Here is a 24,651-nt window from a genome sequence, read left to right as displayed (position 1 = left end):
TTAAAAGATAATGAATGGCAGAGAATGTGCATAATTACCCTGTATAAGGAAAATAGAACATGAGAAAATGGAAGAATTATAGAGAGATTAAAAAGCTGAATACAGTGTAACCTCTACTTGCGAGCGCATCCACATGCAAGTTTTTCCAAATACGAGCAGGTGATGGGTCGATTTTTTGCTTCCATATGTGAGCGAAATTTCCATAAGCGAGCAGACCTCAAGGGAGGTTCCTTGACGCTGGTGAGGGGCTCTTGCTGTTGATCTAGGGAATTGGATCTCATTTGTTTGTTGGACTATCTTATTGAAACTTAGGCAATGTGTGATGCAAAGATGCTTCTTAATGTACACCAAAAATGAGAGAAATCGGAGCATAAATAATGGAGTTCATTTCTCAGCAATTAGCCACTCCTTAGCGGTATTTTCGTATGGTTTTTATAGTTGTATTCTCGTTTTCTTTTGGTCTCGTTTGATAGAATGGAAGATATATTACAGATATAGATATGATTTTGATTGCTTTCACAATGAAAAGTATCTTGAAATTGACCTCAACGTAGGAGAAATGTTCAATTCCTTGGCTATGTTCAAGAGTAAACAAATGACATCACTGTCCATTCCAATATGCAGTCGTGAATGAGTTGACATTATTTATACAATTATTGCAATAAGGCAGTAGTCTGCATAACAGTAAATCTTATATTTTTTGCGCGAATAAAAATTACAAATTATTTATATTGTAATAATAATAATAATAATAATAATAATAATAATAATAATAATAATAATAATAATAATAATAATAATAATAATAATAATAATAATAATAATAATAATAATAATAATAATACGTATTATAATAATAATGTACTACTACATAATAATTATAATAACAGACGGCTTCAAAAAGGCCGTCACTAGATGGCCGTGTTTACAACAACAAAGAGGGAGCGGTTGTGGCTGCCTCCACCTGTTACATAATAACATATTTTATTCATTCTAGAGTATATGTCAGGTTTCTCGGTTATTTATATTCTTTATTATTTCATACTAGATGAACTGTGATAGATAAATAAGCCGTAGAGTTGATGATAGCGAAATATTCAAGGAGTACAGTATTTTGTCCTGTCTCCAGGCAAGCACTCGTCGGCCACCAACGCCGCCACATATATAATGACATATTTTATTTATTCTAGAGTATTTATCAGGTTTCTATGTTATTTATATTGTTTGTTATGTCATATTAGATGAACTGTGATAGATAAATAAGCCATATAGATGATATTAGCGAAATTATTCAAGAAGTATTTTGTCCTGTCTCCAGACAAACTCTCGTCCACTGCTGACACCGCCCATACCACTATGTTATTTATATTGTTTATTATGCCATATTAGATGAATTGTGATAGATAAATAAGCTGTAGAGTTGACATTAGTGAAATTATTGAAGTACAGAATTCCACTGGAATGGATTAATTGCATTTCAATTAATTTAAATGAGGAAAATTCACTCTGCAAATGAGCAAATCCAGTTGTGAGCAAGGTCATGGAACAGATTAAACTCGCAAGTAGAGGTTCCACTGTATACCACTTAAAGTTCACAACAGTATTATTATTGAAAAGGTCAGTGGTAAGACAGAAAGTAGGATTGCAGAGAAGCTTGGAGGATTTTGGAAGATTAGGAGATGAGTAGATCAAGAGTTTACCTTGAAGCATAAAACTGAACAGTATTTAGACAAGGGTAAAGAGCTGTTTTTTTATTAATGGATTTAGAAAAAGCATATGACAGGATAAGGAAGCAATATGACATATGTTGCCAATGTATGGGATAGGTGACAGGTTACTTAACCCCTTGACTGTCGAAACCCAAATCCTGAGGTGTCTTCTGGTGTCGAAAATTTTTTGGAAAAAAAAAAAACTTTTCTCGATGGTAATGGCACCAAAAGAACGAAATTTGATGGAAAACTGATGGAATTATGCTCTCGTGAAGTTAGCAACCTCGGTGATATTTACAATTCGGCGATATCGCCCAATTTGAGCCCTATTTTCAGCTAATTCCATTGTTCCAGTCGACCAAACTCATAGCTATTTCTTTAGAACTCCATTTGTTCTATCAATTGAGTACAAGAAACCGCCCATTTACTGATTTCAACTACCCAATAACGTGGTCAGAAATTTGCAATTTGGCCAATTTCACAAAAATAAAAAAATATGCCAAATTCAAAACAGGGTCCAGAATGAACAATGCAGACATTCCTGGCTCTAACATAACATTTTCTTTGTTCATCAGTCATGTCTCCAGGCCCCTCTGATATTACTCTTGCTTTCTATTTTGAATTTTTATTCAAACAAAAAATAGAAGATTTACTGTTATGCACACTACTGCAATATTGTAATAACTGTATAAATAACATCAACCCATTCATGACTGCATATCAGAATGGCTAGTTGGACATTTATTGGACAATGACATCATTTGTTTACTTTTGAACATCGGCAAAAATCAAACATTCCCCTACTTTGAGCTCCATTTCAAGGTTCTTTTCATAGTAAAACCAATCAAGATCACATCTATTTCTATAATATGTTTTCCATTATATCAAATGAGACCACGAAAACGAGAATACATCCATAAATACTATATGAAAATACACCACAAAGTCAGCATTTTAATCCAAAAAAACTGTCGGAGTTTTTTTTTCTCATTATGCACTGCGTGCTGCAGGATTTTTTTTTATATGGTGCACACTGACCACACAGACCCATTCTCTCACATGTGGGCCTACCAGCTTTCTCCTGCTTGATTTGAAGCCGCTAGAATTTTTGAGTATACAGTACATATGTCAAACACGGCGGCTTCTAAGACATATATATATATATGACCAAAACAGTCAAAGGGTTAAAGCAGCAAAGAGGCTTTATAGGGATAGTGAGACTTAGGATATGGAGAGGGAGAGGAACTTTCCCAGTTAGAGTAGGACTTAGACAGGGATGCATGATGTCTCCATGGCTGTTTAACATATTTACAGATGGAGTTGTAAAAGAAGTGAATGCCAGAGTATTGGGAAGAGGTGTGGGATTAAAAGAGATTGGATCTTATACAAAGTGAAAGTTATCATAGTTGTAAAAGAAGTGAATGCCAGAGTATTGGGAAGAGGTGTGGGATTAAAAGAGATTGGATCTTATACAAAGTGAAAGTTATCATAGTTGCTCTCTGCTGATGACAATTCTTTTAGAGGATTCTGAAGACACATTGCAATGGGTGGTAGATAAATTTGAGAGGGTATGTAAAAGAAATAAATTAAAAAGCGAACATAGAAATAAGCAGCGTGATGAGGGTAACAAAAAGTCTAGGCAATGACAGACTGAATATCAGGTTGGAGGGAGAGAGTATGGAGGAAGTGAATGTATTCAGATATCTGGGAGTGGACATGTCACCAGATGGGTCTACGAAAGACGAGGTGAACCACAGAATATACGAGGGGAGAAAGGAATGTATGAGAGAATAGTGGTACCAACACTTTTATGTGGGTGAAGCATGGATTTTGAATGCTACAATGAGGAGGCAGCTAGAGGCAGTGATGTTTAAGAGCAATGTGTAGTGTGAATATCATGCAAGGAATTCAGAGCATAGAACTCAGACAGCAATGTGGGCCAGGTAAAGGAAGCTTTGATTTTTTGGGGCTTGAGCATGTTATGGATGTGCTTTTGGAGTGTGAGTGAGGTACCATGAAGGGTGTTCAGGGAAAACAGGTTATTATATTTTTTTTTTTATTAAGACATCGGCCATTTCCCACCAAGGCAGGGTAGCCTGAAAAAGAAAAACTTTCATCATTATTCACTCCATCACTATCTTGCCAGAGGCATGCTCACACTACAGTTATAAAACTGCAACATTAACCCCTTAACAGTCCAAACATAGATCTACGTTCTCTCACCCAACGCTCTGAATATTTTGGAAAAAAAAAATTAAATCAAGAGGACATTTTTTTACGTGTAATAATTTCAAAAGAAAAATTTGAGTCAGTACTTATGGAGATATTGGGCCGCAAAGTTGGCACTTGTCGCTCACCTGATGGCAACATAACAAAAACGCACAATACCCTGACTGCAACAACACACAAATAACCCGCACATAGGAGGGAGGAGCTCACGATGACGTTTCAGTCGTGACTTTGTAAATGGTCCAAGTCAGACCAAAATGCCATCGTAAGCTCCTCTCTCCTATTTATTTATTTATTTATTTATTAATTTGAACATGATACAGAAAAGTACAAAGGAATAGTTATTAAAGTACAACATGCCAAAGCCCTTTGTATGCAGAGCATTATGGACAGGCTTAAAATTAACTTAAGATTAACTAAGCAATGATATATTCAGTGGTAAAAACATTATTGTAAACAGATAACAATTTAGCACAAATGAGTATTACAAAGACAGGTCATACGGTCATTTACTGTGTTGCTGAGCATTCTGTAGAATGGAGTATTCTGTTAGGTAATGTAATTAAAAAATAACAGTTTGATTGGGTCACAGGTTAGACATTTATGAGATACAATAATGAGAAACATTTATGAGATAAAATTTATGAGATACAATTATTCAGTATTTATATAGTTGTGGGTGAGTAAGTGATTTTTGAGAAGAGACTTGAGTTTATAAACAGACGGTGTTTCTTTTATATTCACAGGTAATGAATTCCAGATTTTAGGGCCTTTTATGTACATTGAGTTTTTGCATAGCGTGAGATGGACACGAGGAACATCAAAGAGTGATCTGTGCCTTGTGTTATGGTCATGTGTTCTGTTGAGGTTGGTAAGGAAACGTTTGAGGGGAGGGTTTATATCAGAGTTAAGTGTTCTATGTATGTAGTAGGTGTAGTAATAAGTATGGATGTTTTGTATGGTGAGTAGGTTTAGAGTTTTGAATACTGGTGGAGTGTGCTCCCTGTAGTGGGAATTTATCATCATTCTGACTGCAGCCTTTTGTTGGGTAATTAGTGGTCTGAGATGGTTTATTGTTGTTGAGCCCCATGCACAAATTCCATAGGTGAGATAGGGGAAAATAAGTGAGTGATACAGGGCCAGGAGGGCTGACTGTGGAACATAGTACCGTATCTTCGATAGTATGCCTACGGTCTTGGAAATTTTTTTGGAAATTTGTCGTATATGTGTTTGAAATTTGAGTCTATTATCAAGGTGGATTCCTAAGAATTTTTCCTCTGTGAGTTTTGTGATAGGTGATCCATTTATCATTATGTTAAGAGGGACATCTGTAGCTCTGTTACCAAACTGAATGAAGTAGGTTTTGTCAATGTTTAGAGTGAGTTTGTTAGTCCTCATCCAGGTAGATATTTTCTGTAATTCGGTATTTACAGTATTGGCTAGCGTGATTGCGCTCGGGTGAGAGAAGACGTATGTAGTGTCATCTGCAAATAGTGTGGGTTTGAGTAGTTGCGATGCATTTGGTAGGTCATTTATGTATATGAGAAAGAGAAGAGGGCCTAGGACACTTCCCTGTGGGACACCAACTGTAATTGGCTGTGTGGAAGAGGGTTACTTGTGTATGGGCAATATGAAGCGCTGCCACTTGCATCAGTGTTGCTGATATACCTTTTTTTCTCATTTTTTTTATTTATATAATTTTTATGTTCTGATAATTACAATTTGCAGTAGTTCTTGTGATTTCATAGCCAATCTTTGTTCTGACACTAATACAGTGAACTCCCGCATACCGTTGGCATCACATAACGTTAAATCCGCATACCGATACATTTTATCGCTAAGATTTTGCCTCGCATACTGCTAAAAACCCGCTCAACGCTATTCGTCCAAGACGCGTCTAATGTACAGCCTGAGCCAGACTCACATGTTCCGCCGGTGGCATTGTTTACCAGCCAGCCTCTGCGGTAACATCCAAGCATACAATTGGAACATTTCGTATTATTACAGTGTTTTTCGTGATTTTATCTGCAAAATAAGTGACCATGGGCCCCAAGAAAGCTTCTAGTGCCAACCCTACAGGAATAAGGGTGAGAATTACTATAGAGATGAAGAAAGATATCATTGCTAAGTATGACAGTGGAGTGCGTGTCTCCGAGCTGGCCAGGTTGTATAGTAAACCCCAATCAACCATCGCTACTATTGTGTCCAACAAAACGGCAATCAAGGAAGCCGTTCTTGCCAAAGGTTCAACTGTGTTTTTGAAACAGAGATCGCAATTGATGGAAGATGTTGAGAGACTCTTATTGGTATGGATAAATGAAAAACAGACAGCAGGAGATAGCATCTCTCAAGTGATCATAAGTGAAAAGGCTAGGAAGTTACATGAGGATTTAATTAAAAAAATGCCTGCAACTAGTGATGATGTGAGTGAATTTAAGGCCAGCAAAGGTTGGTTTGAGAGATTTAAGAAGCGTAGTGGCATACATAGTGTGATAAGGCATGGTGAGGCTGCCAGTTCGGACCACAAAGCAGCTGAAAAATATGTGCAGGAATTCAAGGAGTACATAGACAGTGAAGGACTGAAACCTGAACAAGTGTTTAATTGTGATGAAACAGGCCTGTTTTGGAAGAAAATGCCAAGCAGGACCTACATTACTCAGGAGGAAAAGGCACTCCCAGGACATAAGCCTATGAAAGACAGGCTTACTCTGTTGATGTGTTCCAATGCTAGTGGTGATTGCAAAGTGAAGCCTTTATTAGTGTATCACTCAGAAACTCCCAGAGCGTTCAGGCAAAAGAATATCCTCAAGGCTAATTTGTGTGTGCTGTGGAGGGCAAACAGTAAGGCATGGGTCACTAGGGACTTTTTCTATGACTGGTTACACCAAGCATTTGCCCCCAATGTGAAAGATTACCTAACTGAAAAGAAATTAGACCTTAAGTGCCTCCTGGTGTTAGACAATGCCCCTGGTCATCCTACAGACGTGGCAGAGCGAATTTATGGGGACATGAGCTTCATTAAGGTGAAGTTTTTGCCTCCTAATACCACTCCTCTCCTGCAGCCCATGGACCAGCAGGTTATTGCAAACTTCAAAAAACTGTACACAAAAGCTCTGTTTGAAAGGTGCTTTGTAGTGACCTCAGAAACTCAATTGACTCTAAGAGAGTTTTGGAGAGAGCACTTTAATATCCTCAATTGTGTAAACCTTATAGGTAAGGCTTGGGAGGGAGTGACTAAGAGGACCTTGAACTCTGCTTGGAAGAAACTGTGGCCAGAATGTGTAGACCAAAGGGATTTTGAAGGGTTTGAGGCTAACCCTGGGATTCCTATGCCAGTTGAGGAATCCATTGTGGCATTGGGAAAGTCCTTGGGGTTGGAGGTTAGTGGGGATGATGTGGAAGAGTTGGTGGAGGAGGACAATGAAGAACTAACCACTGATGAGCTGCTAGATCAACTTCAACAGCAAGAGGTCACAACTGAGGAAACTGGTTCGGAGGAGGGGAGAGAGAAATTGAAGAAGTTGCCTACTTCAAAGATTAAGGAAATGTGTGGAATGTGGCTTAAAGTGCAAACCTTTTTTGATGACAATCACCCTAACACAGCTATTGCAAGCCGTGCTGGTGACTATTACACTGACACTGTTGTGAAACACTTTAGGAAAGTCATAAAGGAACGAGAGGTACAGGCCACTATGGACAGATATGTTGTGCGACAGAAGTCCAGTGACTCTGAAGCTGGTCCTAGTGGCATTAAAAGAAGAAGGGAAGTAACCCCAGAAAAGGACTTGACACCTCAAGTCTTAATAGAAGGGGATTCCCCTTCTAAACACTAAGACTCTCTCATCCTCCCATCCCATCAATCATCACCAGATCTTCAATAAAGGTAAGTGTCATGTAACTGTGCATGCCTTTTTCAGTTTGTGTGTATTAAAATTAATATTTCATGTGGTAAAATTTTTTTTTTCATACTTTGGGGTGTCTTGCACGGATTAATTTGATTTCCATTATTTCTTATGGGGAAAATTCATTCGCATAACAATGAGCTCTCAGGAACGGATTAATATTGTTATGCGGGGGTACACTGTATTAGGTACAAAATAGTGCTCAAATAGTCACAAACAGAGTGACAGGTGAACATTTTCACCTACCTTAGTCACACACTAATGTCTAGAAATATATATGTAGTACGTATTTATAGGTCCCAGCAAATTTTGGACACGTGGGAGTATATATAAAACTCCTTGAAGCATGGTGTAAGAGGAGTGTCACTGCACTGTCAGCAGTGGAGTGACATTTGACGATCGTGCACTGCCTTGGATTTATTTGTTTTCACAGTTACACATAAACATGTCTGTCTGTCTGTCTGTCTGTCTGTCTGTCCATCTGTCTGTCTGTCTAGCTCTCTTTTCATTTCTATCTCTCTGCTTGTGTTTCTTTCTGTCTCTCTGCTTCTCTCTCTTTCTGTCTCAGAGAGGGCAACTTGTGAACCAGCAGGTATTACACACAATGCAGAGATGCAGAGCAGTCACGTCTGATTCCTGAACAAAGTGAAAATGTGTATTATTTGCCAGTCATGCTTATTATGCATTATATCTACAAGCACAGCATAGCACTTTGTCTAGATTTTTTTGGGTTATCCTAGGTAATTTACACTATGTATAATTGTATTTATGTGTACCTGGGAGATAAAGAAAAAAAAAAAAAAGGCACAATACCGTGACTGGAACGATACACAAATAACCTGCACATAGAAGAGAGAAGCTCACGACAATGTTTCGGTCCGACTTGGACCATTTACAAAGTCACACTGAGATAGAGGCAGAGATAGACAGAGAAAGAGACAGAGAAAGAGATAGACAGAGAAAGAGACAGAGAAAGAGATAGACAGAGATAGATACAGACAGACAGAGATAGAAACAGCCAATCAGCCAGCCAGCAGGCCAGCCAGCCAGCCTGCCAAACACATACTACACGTTCCAAAATTGTTTCTCTTTACTTAGGGCATAGGTTATAGGGCATTTTGGCAGGATGACACTACCAGTGGTACCAAAACTGAAAGGATGTTGCACAAATGTTGCACATGGGTTATTATCGAGGTTTTTGATATTTCCTCGACCACTTGTGGCCACATCCACCTCAAAGCCACTAAACTCGGGGTCAACATCACTTTCCTCTTAAAAGGGGAGTGTTAATACGACATGACATCAGTGAATCCCTGGTGTTTACCGCGCTGTTTGCTCTAGCTGGAGCTCAATTGAACTGGTGCTCCCACAAGGTACTAAGTGGTCCCAGATTTTTTTAATACTTCATGCACTAAGTGTTAAGACCCATACTATGCTGACCAGGCATTTAAGGCCAATCGTGCTGCCAAATTTGGAGGCAGGAAAAATAAAACATTGATCTACGTTTGGAGCGCTAGCGGCAACAACGTAGATCTACATTTGGACAGTTAAGGGGTTAACACCCCTCCTTCAGAGTGCAGGCACTGTACTTCCCATGTCCAGGACTCAAGTCTGGCCTACTGGAGAACAGGTTAGCTACACTTAAGTCCTGGAGATGAGGAGGCAGGTACCTGCACACCAAAGAAGGATGTGGGAATGTTGCAGCTCAGAGGATCATATCAATTGTAATATATGCATACTTCTGGCAAGACAGCTACTTGAATTAGTGATGGTGAATGTTTTACAATTTTTAGGTTACCCTACCTTGGTGGGAGATGGCTGGAGTATAAAAATCAATGCATCTTCCTGAATTGTTATGTATCCTGTTGGATTATGAAACAGTACAAGGTTCAATTTTAATTCACACAAATAATATAGTACAGTAATGTATTGTTTGGAAATAAATCATTTATTTATTTATTATGTTTATTGGTGTGTAAATTATAACATAATGAAATTTAAGCTTGTTCTTAAAAATCTTTACTGTACTGCATTTATTTTCTATCTACCCAGTTTAAACTACTGTACAATATATGGAAAAACTTGTATATATAGATATACATTGTGCTTTTTTCAGTGTAGTACAGTACTGTACTGTATTTTCTAAAATTAAACATCATTTCTGGTACAGCATTAAGAAATATTTCTAATACATCTGATAAAAAACCTTTAATTATACAACTGTATTTCAATAATGAACACAAAGAGTAAATTAGTATTAAATGTTCATAACACAGTATTAACCAAAGCCAAAAGCTTTGCAAAGTGTGCGACAGTTCTAGTTGGGCGGCCACTCATGCCTTTACCCAGGTAAGGTACTTCATCCTTGTTCTCCATCACACCGGCAATATCCATGTGCATCCAATGATCACATGTAACAAATTCCTGAAACAATATTCTCAGATTATTATAAATCAGTGTCTTTGTGCATTGAGTATTTCATATTTAAACTTTTTTATTCAGGTTCATTTTTCTAAAAAAATATTAAAAAAGCCATTAATTGCATTACCAAGTGACAAAATTGGTAAAATTAATATTGTAGAGTACCTAGGAAATTGTCTTAATATACAGCAGGGAGGTAAGGATCATTTTTAATGCCCTCATTAAAAGCTTTCTTAGATTTTTACAGAGATAAACTCTTACATCAACAGGACTGGTTTAAGGCCAAATGCTTACAAGAGTAATCAGCAGTATGTACAGTACATCATACATGAGAAACAGGCATCCTGCAGGCATAGACCAGATGTACTGTAGTATTAGCAAAAGTACAATATTGTTCTTAAAGAAAACATTCAACAGAATGCTATTTAATTTCTAAAAATGAACTAGAACCTTGCCTTAAGTTAGTTACTCAAGAAATGAACTAATACCTTACCTTAAGAAATGCTGCTGCAGTGCATGAACCACCATCTCGAGAGTGCTTGCCCAAATTATGCACATCAGCCATACCAAAGTCTAATAATGTAAAAAAATACTGCTGCAGAATATGATTTTACATGTGATTACAGCTGATGTGAACAATGATGGGTCACTGACCTAAATGTTTCATCTATGGCACTTGCATTACCTGGAGTATAACTCATGAATAAATATAAAGGTCAGCCATCACTAATCCGGCAATCAGTTATCTGGTTCCATCAGTAATCCGGCACTAATTCTGGATACCATAATTTAAAATTTCTGGGGTCGCCACACCAACCTGCTGCTACTGTTTGGTGGCACTACTTGCTGTATAAGTCATTTCAATTTCTTTTTCTATATTTATTGTTATAACCTGCTCACTTTTAGCCCTAGCCATGGTTCCAATGAATAAAAGAAATGCTTCTCGTTGTGTAAAGCACCTACACCGTACATTGTCCATAAAAGATAAGGTGGCTTTGAAGCCACTATAGGTTGCTATGAGCTCCTGAGTCTCGTGATGTGGGGGAATATGCTTTATTATTATGCTAATAAAACACTATGGCTTATTTACCTTTCACAATTGATCTAATATAACATAATAAACAATATAAATAACATAAAAATATGGTAAATACTCCCAAATGAATAACAGTAATAACAATAACAATAGAGAAGATGTGATAAAAGTACCATCCCTGTCTTGGGGGATTATATTAAGAGAAAACATAGTGTAGTACAGGGCTAACTATGATATACACTCATTTTTGTTGATTATCTCAGAAGTTATTCATATATATCTTAACATAGCAGCATTAATAATGATAGGAATGCAATGAATTTCACAGACAACATAAAAGAACCCCATAAAAGGACTCCAATGGAAAAAGTCACTTTGTCTGACTTTTTTTGGGTTATCCTAGGCTCTTTACACATATGCTGCTATGTGTAATAATCTATGTAATTGTACAGTGGACCCCCAGATTTCATAGTCGTTGGATTTCGTAATATTCAGAAATAGTAATGTTTTTTCATCAAAATATTGGCTCAGTGATCGTCACTGAGCTCGGTAATAGTCATTCGTCCTGAGCGCATCCTCACAGCAACAGCAGCCCGACACTCAGTGTGCCATTGCTTATCAGCCAGTGAGCACGATCCCACTCGTTCATACAATACATTTTGTATTATTCCATTCTTTTTAATGCTTCCAACTGCTAAATAAGCCACCATGGGCCCCAAGGAAGTTCCTAGTGCCAGTCAACCCTATGGTAAAGGGCTGAGAAAGAGGGGAGAATGTGCCTTCTTCAGTGATTCTGCAATATGTACAATACTAAAGCAGCAGTTATCAACAACAGCTATACTGCCAGCCAGCAATAAAGTGTAGCATTAACAGTGTAGCATGTACGTTAAGCTATTAATTGACAGAAAATCGACAGCACGAAACTGACTCCTCCAATGTTGTTGGAGTTATAAAGGGCGATTGACAAAACCGCCATCTCTGCTGCCGCCATTACCACCACTACGTAAGGCTTATCTTTCAATGGCCCTTATACACCCAACAACAAACAACACAGCAACACTCATCGGTTAGGGAGAGAGACATATGACATATTTTATTCATTCTAGAGTAGTGTATACATATCATGTTTCTATGTTATTAATATTGCTTATTATGTCATATTAGATGAATTGTGCTAGATAAATAAGCAGAAGAGTTGATATTAGTGTCATATTGAAGGACTATCTTGTCCTGTCTACCAACGCTTCCCTGCTGCCACCACAATTCCTAACATACACCAGAAACAGACCTCTCTGGAACACTTTTTTGAGCTACAGGGGTCCAGTGACTCTCAAGCTGGTCCTAGTGGTCCTAAAGTCTTTATGGAAGGGGATTCCCCTTCCAAACAATAGTAACTCCTCCATCCTCTCCCCTCCTCCAGTCTTCTGTACATCAACAAGTCTTCAATAAGGGTAAATGTCATTTTATTACTGTTTTATTCTGCATGTCTCATTGTTTTCTGAGTAGGTAAATGTGTATTTCATGTAAAAAAATATATTTTTTTTAATACTTTTGAGTGTCTGGAACAGATTAATTGGATTTACATTATATTTCTTAAAGGGAAAATGGATTCAGAAATCCTCAGATTCAGGTTTAGTCACTCTCTCAGGAATGGATTAATTACGATAACTGGGGGTTCACTGTGTTTGTTGTTTGTTGGGCTATCTTACTGAAACTGGACAATGTATGATGGAAAGATGCTTCTTAATGTACACCAAACTGAAAGAAATTGGACAATAAATAATGCAGTTCACTTCTCAGCCGTTAGTCGCCCCTTAGCGGTGTATTTTTGTGTAGTTTTTATGATTGTATTCTCGTTTCTTTTGGTCTTATTTGATAGAATGAAAGATATATTAAAGAAATAGATATGATTTTGATTGGTTTCACGATGAAAAGTACCTTGAAATTGAACTCAAAGTAGTGGAAAAGTTCGATTCTTTGCCAATGTATAAAGTAAACAAATGACATCACCGTCCAATACGTGTCCAACTGGCCAGTCTAATACAAGGTCATGAATGGGTTGACATTATTTATACAATTATTACAATAATGCAGCCACCGCCCAATATTTTTTTTATCACACTGACCGATTCCCACCAAGGCAGGGTGGCCCGAAAAAGAAAAACTTTCACCATCATTCACTCCATCACCGTCTTGCCAGAAGGGTGCTTTACACTACAGTTTTTAAACTGCAACATTAACACCCCTCCTTCAGAGAGCAGGCACTGTACTTCCCATCTCCAGGACTCAAGTCCGGCCTGCCGGTTTCCCTGAACCCCTTCATAAATGTTACTTTGCTCACACTCCAACAGCACGTCAAGTATTAAAAACCATTTGTCTCCATTCACTATCAAACACGCTCACGCATGCCCGCTGGAAGTCCAAGCCCCTCGCACACAAAACCACCTTTACCCCCTCCCTCCAACCTTTCCTAGGCTGACCCCTACCCCGCCTTCCTTCCACTACAGACTGATACACTCTTGAAGTCATTCTGTTTCGCTCCATTCTCTCTACATGTCCGAACCACCTCAACAACCCTTCCTCAGCCCTCTGGACAACAGTTTTGGTAATCCCGCACCTCCTCCTAACTTCCAAACTACGAATTCTCTGCATTATACATATTCACACCACACATTGCCCTCAGACATGACATCTCCACTGCCTCCAGCCTTCTCCTCGCTGCAACATTCATCACCCATGCTTCACACCCATATAAGAGCGTTGGTAAAACTATACTCTCATACATTCCCTCTTTGCCTCCAAGGACAAAGTTCTTTGTCTCCACAGACTCCTAAGTGCACCACTCACCCTTTTCCCCTCATCAATTCTATGATCCACCTCATCCTTCATAGACCCATCCGCTGACACGTCCGCTCCCAAATATCTGAATACATTCACCTCCTCCATACTCTCTCCCTCCAATCTGATATCCAATCTTTCATCACCTAATCTTTTTGTTATCCTCATAACCTTACTCTTTCCTGTATTCACTTTTAATTTTCTTCTTTTGCACACCCTACCAAATTCATCCACCAATCTCTGCAACTTCTCTTCAGAATCTCCCAAGAGCACAGTGTCATCAGCAAAGAGCAACTGTGACAACTCCCACTTTATGTGTGATTCTTTATCTTTTAACCAATATGTCACCATCCAATACGTGTCCAACTGGCCAGTCTAATACACAGTGATGAATGGGTTGACATTATTTATACAATCACAATAATTCAAAATGGAAAGTAAGAGTATTATAAGAGGGGCCTGGAGATGTGACTAATGAACAGAGAAAATGTTATTTTAGTGCCAGGAATGACCCTATTTTGAAATTTTTTTGAAATTGGCCAAACTGCCAATTTCTGACCACTTTTTTTGGTAGTTGAAATAGGTGAATGGGCGGTTTCTTGTGCTCAGTCGACAGAATAGAAGTAAGTTTATTCAGGTATACACAAATACAGCTACACAGATTATCATACAAAGCAGCATATGTGTAGAGAACCTAGGATAATGCAAAAGAATTAGTGGCTTATTTCCATTGGGGTCCTTTAAGACTATTGTATAGTCGATGGGTTTTAACACATAATAAACAAGCTAGCCATTTTGTATAACAAACCAGAAACAAAAACATATCTTGCAAGAACCTTTGCAAGATCCTTTCTTGCAAGAAAGCGAAGGCTCAGTGCAATGCTTGTATAAACCTTGCTGAATTTAAACAACACTACAGAAGGAATACTAGCAAAATAGCTATGAGTTTGGTAGACTGAAACAATGGAATGGGCCAAAAATAGGGTATAAATTGGGTGAAATCACTGATGCATAAATATTGCCACTGGGTTAAGCATATTCTAACCTAAGCATTCTGTAATCCGGAAAAGTCACTAATCCAGCACCCTACAGGTCCCATTGATGCAGGATTAGTGATGGCCGACCTGTATAATATTTAAATCAATACTGTGTAGGTATTTTTGTAATGTTACTGCAGCAAAATTCTAAACTTAATAATCTATTATGCAGTCCAGAAAAATACATTTCTGCATTTGGGCTCTGAAGACAGATTATAAACACAATCACTCCACTCCCATACAACTACTCACTTCTAACAGTACCAGTATATCCTTCAGGCCCTATTTCTTAATCTAAGATGCCTGTAGACCAGCTATGTTCATTCTCCTATAACCTAAGCAGTTTTCATGTTATCTGTGCTTGTTCATCCAGCCATTAGAGGATGGATAGAGGAAAGACATATTTTTAGTCTAAGCATCAAATGTTTGACTTTCATTCGCTTTAACAGTGATGCACTGAGTATGTGGGTGACTTCATACATGAGGAATTCTTAGAGGATGAGGATAATCACGCAGTGAAGGTTCCTCTGTTTGCTATGGTCATCAGTAAACAATCTGCTGATGGTTGTCTTGTATAACTTTTTTCTCTGCTTATTGTGGGGAATGCTTAGGGGTAGGGAACATCTTCTCGTCCCCTCTACAAGAATTTCTGGTGTCCTCTGTGTCCTTAACAGCGCAATGGGGCAGCATAATACACCATGAGCTCATATTTATACCTATCTCCATCAGCTATGATCATCTGGGGCTCATTTTTTCACTTTTTTGGGGGGGCTATCCTAGGTAATCTACACACATGCTAAACTATGTATGAAAATTATATTTAAGTGTACCTGTACCTAAATAAATTTACATACTAATGAGTGAATGAAAGTGTTGCCTTATCTTTGGGAAACCACGTATTTTATAGGATCAATTAATCCAACAATCTAAACTTCCTTGTGGCTCCAGTGCTACAGACAGTAATCCTGGTCCTTCCAACTTTTGCATGTTTTTCCAGAAATTTTTGCATTTCCCGGCTAAATGACAGTTGAAGTGTGTGGGACCTTGTTTCAGCCCCTCAGGACTCCTTCACAGGTGTTACATAGTCAATATTCATCTCTTTCAACAAAGCTGAAAGTACATGTCAATTCTAATTTAGGGGACAACACTCTTGGAATATTTCCTGAGTTTGGCTGTTTTACTCTGCCAACTTGTCTGCCTCATTATTCTTAGTAGCCCCTGGCATCCAAAGTGTATTATAGCAATTCTAATCTTTGTTTCTTAACATTCCATTTTCATTTCAACACAGTTTTCTTTTGTTGGGTACCAGGTCATATGGATAATCAAGGAAGTTAATTTCAGGACATTTTGGTGCAATCCACAGTTTATGACCTTTCATTACTGCAAGCATCTGACTTTCTCTTGATTATTTTTTAGTTGTAACTCAGTACTGTCTCTCCTCTTTAGTGACTATTAAACTATTCTGCATCAAATCCATAATCCTTCAATTGCTGCTGATTGAAAAAATGTACCAGCATGCCTGTGCACTGGACACACTGCTCAAATACAATCCTGTTGTGGAAGGACACCAATGCCAGTTTTCAAGAAATGTCAGGTTATCCCCTACTCCATTTTCAAAACATCGGCTCTCTCATCAAAGTAAGGTGACCAAAAATAAGGAAACACAATTCACCACCATTCATTCAAAAGCTGACAGAACAGTCCAACTAACCTCTCCGCTCTGCAACATCCATGCCCCTTCTTCAGTGCAGGCACTATACAGTAAACCCTCAATTTAATAAACTAATGAAGGAAAGTAGGTGGCCGGCAATGGAGATTGTTACCTAATTTTTTTTAATCCTCAACACATTACTCTTTCCTATATTCACTTTTAATTTCCTTCTTTTACATACCCTACCAAACTCATCAACCAACCTCTGAAACTTCTCTTCAGAATCTCTCAAAAGCACAGTGTCATCAGCAAAGAGCAACTGTGACAACTTTCACTTTGTGTTAGATTGTTTATCTTTGAACCCCACACCTTGCCAGAACCCGAGCATTCACTTCTCTCACAACTTCATCTATAAATATACTGAATAACCATCCCTGTCTAAAGCCTACACATCCCTGTCTAAGGCCTACTTTTACTGGGAAATAATCTCCCTCTCGCCTCCATACTCTAACCTGAGCCTCACTATCCTCATGAAAACTCTTCAACACTTTCAATAACCTACCTCCTATTCCATACATTTGCAACATCTGCCACATAGCCCCCTTATCCACCCTATCATATGCCTTTTCCAAATCCATAAATGCCACAAATACCTCTTTACCCTTGTCTAAATACTGTTCACCTATATGTTTCACTGCAAATACTTGGTCTACACACCCCCTAACCTTCCTAAAGCCTCCTTGTTCATCTGCTATCCTGCTCTCTGTCTTACTCTTAATCCTTTAAATAATAACTCTGCCATACACTTTACCAGGTATACTCAACAGACTTATTCCCCTATAATTTTTACACTCTCTTTTGTCCCCATTGCCTTTATAAAATGAAACTATGCATGCTCTCTGCCATTCCTTAGGTACCTTACCCTCTTCCATACATTTATTAAATAAAAACACTAACCACTCCAAAACTATATCCCCACCTGCCTTTAACATTTCTATCTTTATCTCATCAATCCCAGCTGCTTTACCCTCTTTCATTCTACTCACTGCCCCATGCACCTCCCCCACACTCACAACTGGTTCTTCCTCACTCCTATAAGATGTTATTCCTCCTTGCCCTATACACAAAATCACAGCTTCCATACTTCATCAATATTTAACAATTCCTCAAAATATTCCCTCCATCTTTCCGATACCTCTAACTCTCCATTTAATAACTCTGTTGACTATACAAGGTATAAGAACAAGAAACTTATTTTGTTACCACTAGCGCTCCAAATGTAGATCAACGTTTTATTTTTCCTGCCTCCAAATTTGGCACAACTGGCCTGAGATACCTGGTCAGCATAGACTGGGTCTTATCATTCGGTGTGCACAGTATTAAAAAATATCTGGGACCACTTAGTACCTTGTGGGAGCACCAGTTCAATTGAGCACCAGCTAGAGCAAACAGTGCAGCAAACACTAGGGATTCACTGATGTCATGTTGTATTAACACTCCCCTTTTAAGAGGAAAGTGATGTTGACCCCAAGTTTAGTGGCTTTGAGGTGGATGCAGCCACAAGTGGTCTCTGTCTGTCTGTCTCTCTCTGTCTGTCTGTCTGTCTCTGTCTGTCTCTGTCTGTCTGTCTGTCTGTCTCTAAATAACAAAAAAAGGCACAATACCGTGACTGGAACGATACACAAATAACCTGCACATAGAAGAGAGGAGCTTACGACGAGAAGTGGAGCAGGACGGCTATATATATATATACTTTGGAGAAACTGGCTGATCTCTTTCTGACAGACTTAGGGAGCACAAAAATAGTGTTAGGCTTGCCGACGCTAACAATGCTCTGTTCTGTCATGTCAGAGATCACAGCCATCCTATTGATTGGTCTTCCGCTAAAACTATCTTCCCTACTTCCAACTCTAACAGTCGCCGTCTAGTTGAATCCTCTCTAATACACAACTTTCCTTGTATGAATCTTAGTCCTGGCTTCGTCTCTGTAGATGCCTTCCTCTCCCACTACATTGTAAAATGCTCCAAACTTCAGAACACTCGTGACTTAACCTGATTCCTCATTTTTCTTCTTCTCCCTTTTCCCCTTTCCTCTTTCCATTTTTGTCTTTCTTTCTTCTGTCGCATGTTTCTGTTCCTTCATTATTTATTTCATCACTTCCCCTTCCCCCCACCTCTGTGCACTTGCTCTCCCTCTGTGGGCACCTAGCTGCCTTGCAGTGCTCCCCTTTCTTTGTATTTGACTGGCTCCTCCTCCTTAATTCCCCACTACTACCACTACCACTACTTCTACTACTACCACTACTACTACTTCTACTACCACCACAGTGGTTCATATCAGCTAAAGAATTTTCTAAAAGACAACACAACATATTGTTAAAGAATTTGCATTGCTGACTTGTGAAAATGTGCACATTACACAATGTACATAAAATGTGAAGGACAAATGCATATAATGTACAGATACAGTGTACATAAAATGTGAAGGACAAATGCATATAATGTACAGATACAATGCACATTATATATACTATACAATGTACAAATGTAAATAAAATTTAAAGAACAATTGTATATAGTGTACATATGTGTGCCATACTGTCTGTCACATACCCCTGATACCTTTGAAGAATTTCACTACTCTCGGAGCCCGGCCATGGGTCAGGCTCGTCTGGTGCTTGCCTGGTCAACCAGGCTGTTGCTGCTGGAAACCTGCTGCCCCACATATCCATCACAGCCTGTTGATCTGGCACCTGGTGAAGATACTTGTCCAGTTTCCTCTTGAAGGCTTCTACACTTGTTCCAGCCGTGTTTCCAATATCTTCTGGTAAGATGTTGAATAGTCTAGGACCCCGAATGTTGATACAGTGTTTCCCTACTGTCCCCACTGCACCCTTGCTCCTCACTGGGTTTATTTTGCATGTCCTCCCATATCTCTCACTCCAATATGTTGTTACTGCAGTGTGCAGATTTGAGACCAGGCCCTCGAATACTTTCCAGGTACAGTTGACCCTCAATTAACGATGCCCTAGGATAGCAATAAAATCGGATGCCGATATGTTTTTGTGTCAAAATATTGGCTCGGCTAACGATAAAAACTCAGTTAAGGACATTTGTCCAGAATGTGTCCATGCGGCCTGAACCACCTGGGCCGCCTGGCCACTCCAGTGTAGCTAGTGTGCCATTGTTTACAAAGCCAGTGCGGACGATTCCACACGTATATGCAATGCATTTTGTATTATTCCATTTTTTTAGTTATTGTAACTACTAAATAAGCCAGCCCTGTGGTAAAGAGGGTAAGAAATATTATTGAATTGAAGAAAGAGATCATCGTAAAATACAAAAGTGGAGTGTGTGTCTCCGAGTTGGCCAGGTTATGTGACAAACCCCATTCAACCATCGCTTCTATCTTGGCCAAAGAAAAGGCAATCAAGGAAGCTGTTGTTGTGAATGGTGCAAATATGCTTACAAAACAGAAATCGCAAATACTAATCAAAGATAGCTGGGCGGCAGTGGCAAGCGGCAACAGGAACCTTGTCCTCTATTTTTACTTCTACCTGAGGTTCCCAGCAGTCCTGTGATGGCCTAATCAAGACCCACATAACACTAACATGTGTGGATACCCAGAATGATATAAATCAACTGCAGAAATCATCCAAAAGTATGCAAATTACCAACTAAAAGGACTCGTATTACCACCTCCTGCCCCGCTGCCACTGAAGTGATACCCCACAACATTCACCCATCACCCATCGCCTACTATTCATCCAAAGCCACAGTCAATGGACAAGGGTCAGATCAATAAAAGAAGATCCAGTAACCAGCTAAGGACCCCTAACATCAAAGGTGAGACCAGTAATATCACGAGGAAAACTTCTCGTACTGCTAGTTAGGACACGACTCTCATCACCCACCTGCATCACCACAACACACGACAGACAGACAACAAACATGGCCGCCACCACAGTCCAAGATAACTCCTTCCTTGGATTTGATGTTAAGAAGATTACCAACCCAGAAATAGCTAAACTCCTTATGATTCAGAACCAAACAATCACCAAACTAACTCAGGAAATGCAGGAACTAAAAGCTTCCAATGCACAGTACCTCAGCAAGATCACTGCTCTAAAACATAAACTAGACACTCTGAAACAACAAAGCAACACCCACACCCAGTCCGTAGACACCATCAACACTCTAAAAGACCAAGTCACTCTACTTACTACCAACATTATAGAGGAAAGATCAAGAGTGGACCAACAACTTGCCAATGTCATCACCAACTTCCAAGACCATAATGACCAACAACAGCTATCTGACACTGTTGTAGTTAACAGCAAACATCTCCCACCCACAGTCACCCAAGAGACTTGCATGGAGACCACCCTACAGCTTATCAAGGACAACCTTCGCCTTAACATACATAGTGATGACCTAAAGGACTGCAAACTGATGAGTTACCAAGCGGGTAAAAAAACAGTGCTGCTAAAATTCCAAACTAGCCTACAAAGAAACAACCTACTAAAAACATTCATTTCTATGAAAACTGATGTTCACATCAATGAGTGCCTTACCAAAACAAGACAAAACCTTCTTTATCGGCTAAGAAAATTACTCTATGCCCAAAAAGTCCACAAGTGCTTTGTGAGGGACGGAAAAATCGCAGTTAGGAAACAGCCCACTGGGAAGAGATACTTCATCTCTACAGAACATGACCTTAAAACATTCCTAAGTGAGGCTGGATTAACAGAATCAGAGTAAGGTGCAGATAATACCCACTGTCCACCATTAGTGCTATACTTCCATAAATTTTGTTTCCCCCAAAATTTCCAATACCCCAACTACTTTTGAATGTCACTGTTGAATTCAATGACCATTCTACCTCATAGTCTTAATTGTGTTTAATATCTACAGAATATCTTTCCTTTTTTACATCTTACCACTTCATTGTTCTATCTTATTTTAATTGAAACTAACCTAGTTATACTTTAGCTCATTTTAGCACAACACATAGACAACATCAACTTCATTATGTTTATTAGTGACTATACTCTATATGACCAAAGCGCTTTAGCTATATACTCGTCCAAACTTCCCACTACTACAGATATCAGTACTAGAACTCAACACACAATTCAGGATATAAATAACCACTATTTAAACCTAGAAAACGAATGATCACGTCAACCCTGATCTAAACCTCCATAATCTAACACCCAATCAATACCTACTGGAAAGTAACTGCCTTTATTACACAGCATCACAAGCCAGCACTATCCTAAACAATGTTAAAAGTCTATCAGTTCTTAACTACAACATCAGGTCCTTAAGCAAACACTATGATGACCTCCTGGCACTCCTTGAGTCGCTAAAGACACCCTTCTCCTGCATTATTCTTACTGAGACCTGGCTTAAGCAGGACACAATAGATATCTACCCACTACCAGGATACACAGCAATCCACAGCTGCAGACCATACCAAGTTGGGGGTGGTATTGCAATCTATTACTCTAACCAACTATCTTGTATTAGCACCACTTGCTTTAGTGATGAATATGGGGAATACAGTTTTGCTAATTTTACTGTAAAAACCTTAAGATGCCTATAACAATAGGTGCCATTTACCGGATACCCCACACAAACATCCCAAATTTCAGTGAGAAATTAAAGGCACTAATAACAAACAGACAAATGAACAAGCACCACCTTCTCTTAGCTGGAGACTTCAATATCAACCTTGGCCTACTAGATGATCAGCCTGTAACTGATTTCATCAACAATATGAACAACACACTTCTCATACCAACAATAACTAAACCAATCAGGCTCACTGAGACAAGTGCAACCATAATAGACCACATATGGACCAATATACTAGCCCCCCTTAAATCAGGGATAATCACAGACAGCTCTACAGACCACTACCCTACCTTCCTCATAACAAACATTAGTAAACCACCACTGGAATGCAACAAAGTTTCATTTAGACTCCATGACGAGGCCTCAAAAAGGAAGTTCACAGCAGACCTAGAGACTGTTGACTGGCCTACAGAATTCTCCAAGGCCAATGGTATTGACAATTGGACAGACATTTTTCTTAACAAATTACTTAGACTAAACAACAAACATTGTCCTATAAAAACGAAACAGATCACGAATAAACAGCTCGGTTGCCCATGGCTAACCAGCAGCATTCTGAAATCCATTGATAAGAAACACCAATATGAAAAGCAATATAGACAGGGCTTAATACACAAAGATATTCTTAAACACTATTCATCAGTTCTCACCAAAGTAATAAAGAAAGCCAAACAGCTGTACTACTCCAGCAGATTCACTGACACAAGAGGAGATACAAAAAAGACCTGGAAAACACTCTCCCAGATTCTGGGCACCCACAAACTGAAAAAAACAAGAATATTGTCTTAACTAAACCTAATGAAACACAACTGCATCCCACTGATACAGCTAACAAGATAAACGACTTCTTCTCAACCATAGGATCTAATCTTGCCAGTAAAATCAAACGTACCAACGCCAATGCCGGGGACTACCTAGATGGGAATTTCCCAAATTCCTTCTATCTTGTACCAACTGAGCCCACCAAAGTCACTGAGATTATAAAGTCACTTAAAAATAACTCGGAGAATCTGTCTCATGTCCTACCATTATTGTACAAGCGAGTGGCCCATGTCCTTTCACATGCTATTTCATTACTTTTTAACAAGTCACTAGAAACTAGCACCTTCCCGAAACTACTCAAGACAGCAAACGTTACACTAATACAGTGGACCCCCGCATACCGTTGGCATCACATAACGTTAAATCCTCATACCGATACATTTTATCGCTAAGATTTTGCCTCACATACCGCTAAAAAACCCGCTCAACACTATTCGTCCGAGACACGTCTAATGTGCGGCGTGAGCCAGCCTCACATGTTTCACCGGAGGCATTGTTTACCAGCCAGCCTCCGCGGTAACATCCAAGCATACAATCGGAACATTTCGTATTATTACAGTGTTTTTGGTGATTTTATCTGCAAAATAAGTGACCATGGGCCCCAAGAAAGCTTCTAGTGCCAAACCCACAGGAATAAGGGTGAGAATTACTATAGAGATGAAGAAAGAGATCATTGCTTAGTATGAAAGTGGAGTGCGTGTCTCCGAGCTGGCCAGGTTGTATAGTAAACCCCAAGCAACCATCGCTACTAATGTGTCCAACGAAACGGCAATCAAGGAAGCTGTTCTTGCCAAAGGTTAAACTGTGTTTTTTCGAAACAGAGATCGCAAGTGATGGAAGATGTTGAGAGACTCTTATTGGTGTGGATAAATGAAAAACAGATAGCAGGAGATAGCATCTCTCAAGTAATCATAAGTGAAAAGGCTAGGAAGTTGCATGAGGATTTAATTAAAAAAACGCCTGCAACTAGTGATGATGTGAGTGAATTTAAGGCCAGCAAAGGTTGGTTTGAGAGATTTAAGAAGCGTAGTGGCATACATAGTGTGATAAGGCATGGTGAGGCTGCCAGTTCGGACCACAAAGCAGCTGAAAAATATGTGCAGGAATTCGAGGAGTACATAGACAGTGAAGGACTGAAACCTGAACAAGTGTTTAATTGTGATGAAACAGACCTGTTTTGGAAGAAAATGCCAAGCAGGACATACATTACTCAGGAGGAAAAGGCACTCCCAGGACATAAGCCTATGAAAGACAGGCTTACTCTGTTGATGTGTTCCAATGCTAGTGGTGATTGCAAAGTGAAGCCTTTATTAGTGTATCACTCAGAAACTCCCAGAGCATTCAGGCAAAAGAATATCCTCAAGGC

At 39.1% G+C, this 24,651-nt stretch overlaps 1 protein-coding gene across 1 annotated transcript in view; it reads right to left on the bottom strand.

Annotated features, from left to right (window-relative positions):
- Positions 1–9,787: 9,787 nt before the first annotated feature.
- The window catches only part of LOC128691736 (cytosol aminopeptidase), a gene marked incomplete in the record, with an annotated part of 165,965 nt that continues 151,101 nt past the window's right edge, over positions 9,788–24,651 (bottom strand). The window contains 2 exon segments of the mRNA XM_070088888.1: positions 9,788–10,264; positions 10,755–10,834. Of these exon segments, the coding sequence (XP_069944989.1) occupies positions 10,106–10,264; positions 10,755–10,834 (239 nt within the window).

Source organism: Cherax quadricarinatus, chromosome 26 (genome assembly GCF_038502225.1).
Source record: "Cherax quadricarinatus isolate ZL_2023a chromosome 26, ASM3850222v1, whole genome shotgun sequence".
NCBI lineage: Eukaryota > Metazoa > Arthropoda > Malacostraca > Decapoda > Parastacidae > Cherax > Cherax quadricarinatus.
Note: the sequence above shows the minus strand (reverse complement) of the source record. Positions and strands in the feature narration are given on the sequence as shown.